Source organism: Syngnathus leptorhynchus, chromosome 14 (assembly GCF_054491065.1).
Source record: "Syngnathus leptorhynchus isolate UIUO chromosome 14, UIUO_Slep, whole genome shotgun sequence".
In the NCBI taxonomy this organism is placed as follows: domain Eukaryota; kingdom Metazoa; phylum Chordata; class Actinopteri; order Syngnathiformes; family Syngnathidae; genus Syngnathus; species Syngnathus leptorhynchus.
This window is the reverse complement of record NC_141208.1, coordinates 1,062,747-1,068,991: the sequence shown is the minus strand read 5'-3', so window position 1 is coordinate 1,068,991 and position 6,245 is coordinate 1,062,747. Positions and strand designations below refer to the sequence as shown.

General features: G+C 53.1%; 1 protein-coding gene across 1 annotated transcript; it reads right to left on the bottom strand.

Moving 5' to 3' along the window:
- Positions 1–446: 446 nt before the first annotated feature.
- On the bottom strand, positions 447–5,209 carry mpz (myelin protein zero). Its single transcript, XM_085930627.1, has 6 exons — positions 5,164–5,209; positions 4,353–4,519; positions 3,878–4,091; positions 3,449–3,578; positions 2,816–2,858; positions 447–745 (listed from the first exon to the last, which is right to left on the bottom strand). Exons 1-6 carry the CDS (start codon positions 5,207–5,209, stop codon positions 665–667), a joined length of 681 nt encoding a protein of 226 aa, XP_085786753.1. The 3' UTR covers positions 447–664.
- Between the last annotated feature and the right edge of the window lie 1,036 nt (positions 5,210–6,245).

Genomic DNA, 6,245 nt, shown 5'->3' with positions numbered 1-6,245 from the left:
ACTCCGGTGAGGAAATTATTTGACACGACCGCTGACGACAGGGGGGGGGACGCAGGAGGAGCGTCTATTCCTCTTATAGACTGCCTTAAAGGAGGACAGATAATGGGAAGTAATGACGACTAAGGGATAAAGAGGAGGGAGGGGTGCGTCGGGCAGACTAGAGAGGTGGAGGAGGCGTCACGGAGGAGTCAGACCTTTATCTAAGAAGAGAAGAAGAAGAAGGGCAGGGTGAGAGAGTGAGAGAGAGGAGACACTAGTTAGAAGATCATTTGGAAATATTTGCAAAAGGGACGATGCAGAACGCAGGATAATGCCCGTGGGGGCGGGGGGATGGGGGGCAGCGTCAAAACGAGAGCGCTGGGACCACAAGTCACAATTGGTACCGCTACACTTGTTGATTACTGGTGGCGTGCCCACGCACCCCCCACCCCACCCCGCCCCCTTAGCGGAGGGCGAGCTGCCGGGCGAGCCGTGAAAGGAGGCCGGGCGCTTTGGAGGCGCCGCCCAAGCCTTCCTGGCCGTTCTTGCGGGTCAGCTCCAGCTCGATGGTCATCAGCACCCGCCCGGCGGCGTCCTCTACTGTCGCCGCGTCCCTTCCGCCACCCGCCCCCCGCCCGGGCCGGAGCAGCCGCTCAAAGAGCGCGCCCCAGCCCCGCCCCGTATCCTATTTGCGCTCCTTGCGGGACTCCTGCTTCTTCTTCTCCGAGGCCTTCTGCTTGGCGGGGTCGGCCGCTGGCGCAGGGGCCTGTGGGGGAGCAGGGACAGAGAGGGGGGCGGGGGCAGAACGGGGGTGGAGAGTCACTCGAGGAGGAAAGGAGTGCCAGGAGGAAGGGGGAGCACTTTTAGAGGGATGGGTGACACTGCGGTGAAGGGGAGAGAAAAAACATTATAAACAAGAAGAGAGGAAGAGAGGAGAGAAAGAGAAATGTCCTTTTAAGTGCGGGGGGAGAGAGTGAGGGGGGGCGGTGTCCACAGCTGGAGGGGCGGAGGGGGGGGGGGACAAAAGAGGTAACCATGCATTAGGACGGGACAGTGACAGGTGGGCTCCACACACCTGTGCAACAATTCATTAACAACACACACACACACACACCGACACGATTCATGCAAGGCTGCAATTTGTTTTTTTTTGGGGAGAGGGCTGCCTGATGTTGACGTTGGTGTCACGCTTTCAGACGCACGATGTCAAAACGGCGGTATTTGCAAAGGCCGTTGTGAAGCTTTCTCACTGTGAGCACTTTGAAAGAAGGGACCACTGGGGGAGCAGCGGCCATGCTTAAAACACAAGCATCGCACACACGTGGTCTCTCATCAAGCGCACGCTGAGCACCGCTAATTGGACTCTGATCATCAGCACAAAGACCAAGAAGAGGAAGAGGAGGATGCGTGTGCTCCCGCATCCAGAACAGCCGTCTGTCTGTCCAGAGCTTTCTGGCCCCTCCGTCTAGGCTAAAATGGACGACGGCAGGGGAGAGGGGAGAGGATCTAAGGCTCGGGGGGAGGAGGGAGGGAGACGAAGAGTGAGGTCGAGTGATTTCCTGTCCGAGCGCATCACGTGACCCTGAAGGAGAAAAGAACTAGGGGGGGAGGGATGGGCAGATGGTCCTCCAGGCCTGCGGGGGGAGTCAAAGGTGAAGAGGGAGGAAGAGGGAGGAGGAGGAGTGCCGATCGATACAAAGCGCCTGCCGCAATTATCATTCCACAACTCAGTGTGTAAGCGTGTGCGTGTGTGTGCCTGTGTACGTGTGGGAGATTGCATGTGTGCATGTGAATGCGCGCTCGTGTGTGTGTGTGTGTGTGTGTGTGTGTGTGTGTGTGTGTGTGTGTGCAATGGCATGTGTCTGTGCTTGAGTGTCACAGGGTGCCGTGCGTGTGTGTGTGTGTGTGTGCGTGCTTGCATATATGAATAAATAACTAAATAAAACAGGAAGGATGACATGCGTGACAGCGTCGTCACGGCAACCAAGCAAAGACCACATTGCCCTGTCTGTACTTGCACACACACACACACACACACACACACACACACACACACACACAGGCAGGCAGTGAGTGCCCCGTGGCACTGGAGAGTAACCTGACAATCATCTGACAGCAAAAAGAAGTAAAAAAAAAGAAGAAGACGGTGAAAATGGGGGGGCATAGGGGAGGCATAGGGGTTCTCCAGTGTTGACAATGAACGGAAGAGGCGGGTTGGTGCCCCCTGCAGGCGAGAAGCATCTGAACAAGAAGGACTTTGTTTTGCTTTGCTGGTTGCGAGGAGCATTCCCAAAAGGTAGCCAAGGGCTCGTCCGGCACGCTCCATAATGTGGCAATGCTCAAAATCAAGAAAGATCTTTCAAGACAGTCGCAGGACTCGGGTTGCTTTTTGTTTTGTACACTGTCCCAAATCACTTGGGCCACATAAGGCCAGGCAATATATCAATTGGGTTCTTTGTGTCATGTTATAGTGCTGAAAAGCGATGGGTGACGTGTCCCTAAGGCCCAAAATCAATAATGGCTAATCAACAGGGATCTTTTCAGAATGTCACCACACCAAAAACAAATATGATTATTTTTATAGAATCACGACATTCAAAATCAATCGGAATTCATCATCTGATGACACTTGAAACCGTTCAGCTTCCTTCCATATTGTGCACAAAATCAATGGGCTTGAGAATGTCCCTTCAGTCAAACTCAATGAGGCTATTTTCAAAATAAGAGAGATGCTCGCTTTGTTTGTTTGTTTGTTTGTTTTGAGTGGCGGTGTGTGATTGGGCCAGGGGCAGGAAGAAGAGGAGCCAGAGAAAAAAAAATAAAAAGGTCAACTTGCCTGTCTCTGCTGTGATCCCTCCTTCTTTTTCTTGCCGTGTTTGCTGGAGGACAAAAGACAAAACAAATAGAAGTCAGGATGTTTCCTGGCGCTGCTGCGCTAATCTACTGGCGGAATGACGGACACGCCGCCATCGCACCCTTGCGCTGGATTATCCGGCGGATTACACGCAGATGAAGATTACGATCACGCTAAATCACTTGACGTGCGTGCAGGGGCGGCGCTAAGGGCTTGGCAATGTGGTGGGGGGGGGCAGGGGCTATGCCTTTGTTTTGAAGCATCTCCAAATTAGTGGGGTTCCTATGATACGGTCATGGCTCTCAAAACAAATCGAGTTCTTGCTGTGACATCAATCCAAGATAGGAAAAATTGGAAAAACCTTTCAGCTTCTATTGATAGTGTCACCGGACCATTCTTGTCATGACACCAACATGAAAAAGGATAAGAATCAGTTTGAAAATAAGCTTGACGTCCTTCAAAGCCAAGAGGCAAATAAGAACAGTGCTGGCTAGCTAGCTAGCTAGCGCCGACTAGGCCAGGCAGGTGTCGGTGCCGGGCAGGGGTTCGGCCTTGGGGCGCAGCCCGAGGCAGCCGGCGGGCAGCCGCAGCGCCGGCTCGGGGCCCCGCACTGACCTGACGCTGAGGCTGAAGACGCGGCGCGCCACCAAGAAGCGCATCAGGTAGTAGATGACCACGATCAGCAGTAGCAGGCCCAGGACGGCGCCCACGATGGAACCCGTGATCACGCCCGCCTGGATGGGCACTGCCACACCAGAAAACAAAGAAAAAACACACAGTAGAAAAGTTACAATGAAAAGTGCAAGTCAATTGAAAAAAAAAAAAGTGACAGTAAATGAAAGTGGTGCAAACTTGTGGTGGAGAAGAGAAGAAGGTCAACAGCTAAAGCAAACGATAAGAATCTTGGCGAGGACTCGTGCATTATTCACGCGGCACTTAATGGATCAATGACGGCAGCACGCCGCACTAGTGGTCAGCACGTCTGCCGCAAACATCGATTCTACAATAAAAATGTAAATGTACAATTTTCCCAAATGTTCTGACCTTTTTCAAAGACCAGCAGGCGCACGCTGGAGGGCCGTCCGCCGATGTCGGGCGGATTCTTGGCGTCGCAGGTGAAGGTCCCGTTGTCGCTGAAGTCCAAATTCTTCAGCAGGATGGAGCCGTCGCGGCGGCTCGGGTCCCCCACAAATTCCAGCCGGTCCCTGAAGGGGCCCTTGTTGTCCACGTAGGCCATCCCGCCCGTGTAGTGGAAGATCTGAAAATGGGCATCTCACTTAGGGACACTCGCTGGTGCCAGCTCGACATCCTTCCAGAAACCAAACGACGCCTCGTTCAAAATTGCGCCGCCAAAGGAGAAGAAACATGAACGAAGGCATTTGAAAAGAGGAGGAGGGCTTGGAGGGAGATGAAAGCCCAGATTAGAAGAGCGACGGGAGATAAGTGGATGACGGCAAAATGGGGAAAAAAAGATTGCCAGCTAATGCAAGCAAAGTGCAAACGCTGAATTTGCATTTACCGAGACGCTGTCCCTGGCCCCGTCGGGCCTGTAGGTCCAGGAGAAGGTGACGTCCTCGGAGGTCCAGCGCCAGGAGAAGAAGGAGCAGGAGAGCCGCACCTCGCTGCCCACCAGCGCGTGACGCTCCCAGCCCGTGTAAATCACGATGGCCTGGGACGGCTCGGGCACTGCACGCAGGGAAATTGCCAAAGACATTTTGAGCGGCTAAAATTCACGGCTCTTTCTTTCCATCCGCTCCTGAACTCGCAGCTTCACGGGGACCTTTATGTGTTTGGAAAACAACAGTCATCCCAATCACGCATAATGTGGTGAGAAAATATTCGTGTCGAGTCACCAGTCGTGTGCGGATGATGATTGATGCTAATTGGCGTTCAGGCCCTAAATCAATATTTGACTGGCCGGGAAAATAGGACGCTGTCAAAATGAAACGACCAGGGCACGGAGTAACGTCTTGATAAAAAGATGGAACTAGCAACGGCTTCGATGAAGCCTCCGCTAAGCCGCTTAAGAGGGAGACGATGGGTCACATCGGGGCGTCTTGTCATGTTTAAAGGTGGGAGGAGCCGCATCATTTGAACATGCACTACCATGAATAGACAATTAAAGCATTGGAAAATGGATCATGCTTGCCTTACAAATGACACACTGCAAAAATAATCATAATAAGAATTCTCCTATTGGGCTTTTTTTTGGGAAAAACGACATCAGATAAGAAAATGGAACACAAATATGAATAGCACCTTCCATTTTTCTTTTTGGTTGCTTCTCCCTACAATGCTGACTATTTGAATCATACAAGTTTGCTTTTTACCTGCGGCCAGGACAAGGAGAGACGCCAGCGCCACCAGGGTCAGCATGATGCCGAGCGTGGACTTCCCACCGACACGGAGGACGCAAAAGCCACGGAAGGGTCTCGCTGGCGTAAGAGTCCCACTCTGAGGGAGAAGAGGACGAGCGAGGACGGAGGGAGCAGAGCAACGGGAGGCCCGACGCTGCGAGGAGTCTTTATAGGGGGACACACCCCTGGCTCGGGCCGGCCTCGGGGATCCTCCTCCCCCTCCCTCAACTTCCAGAGGGCCACGCAGAGCCAAAGAGATGCTGACGTTTTCTTTTCTTTTCTTTTTTTTCAACTGTCTTTTTCTTCCTCAAGTGGAAGTTGGCAGAGTTCTTTGAGGTACGCAAGCCGAGCCCAGCGTAGAGAATCACAGACCACTTGAGACTACCTTGAGCGTGCAACTTGGCCAACTCCGTAGCAGCCTAACCCTTGGGCCACCTTGACTGCCATGAATCGACCTTAGACAAAACTGCAAGACATGAACCTACAGGACCTGGACAACTTGAGACTGCCTCAAGGCAGACCAGGCTTTTCCATGTCCAAAAGTATTGTCTCGTGGTTTTGGATCATTTTCATATCACTTGCATATTTAGCCACAATTGAGCTTCAGGAGTATATTTTGATGGGCGCTAAGGGTGGCGGAAGGACATTTAGGTCCGGGTCACGGCGGTCCAATCCGCTCAGAAGTCAGAACAATGGGCGTAAAGTCTTTGGAGTGCCTCCCGCCAGATTCCTGCTGATACAATGGAGCCCGAGGGGGACGGGGCCAGGCAGGGCCCAGCCGGGCCGGGCCCTCAATGGCGCTTTCTCCCACCCGGCAGGGGACGCACAAAGATGCGCATTGAGCGCCCCCACGCCGGAACGTGTTGCCGCTGGCCCAGAAGGTTGAAGCCAGGACAATGGGAAGAGAAAGAAATGAAGGGCCAGAGAAGGTGGGACATCTTGTTGGCGGCTTTCAAAACGCACGTGTGTCTGTAATGTGAGCACATATGGCAGGGAAGCAATTTTGCCTCCATTTGCCCAGAGCTGCATGCCATCATTGGCTTTGCTGTTAGTGG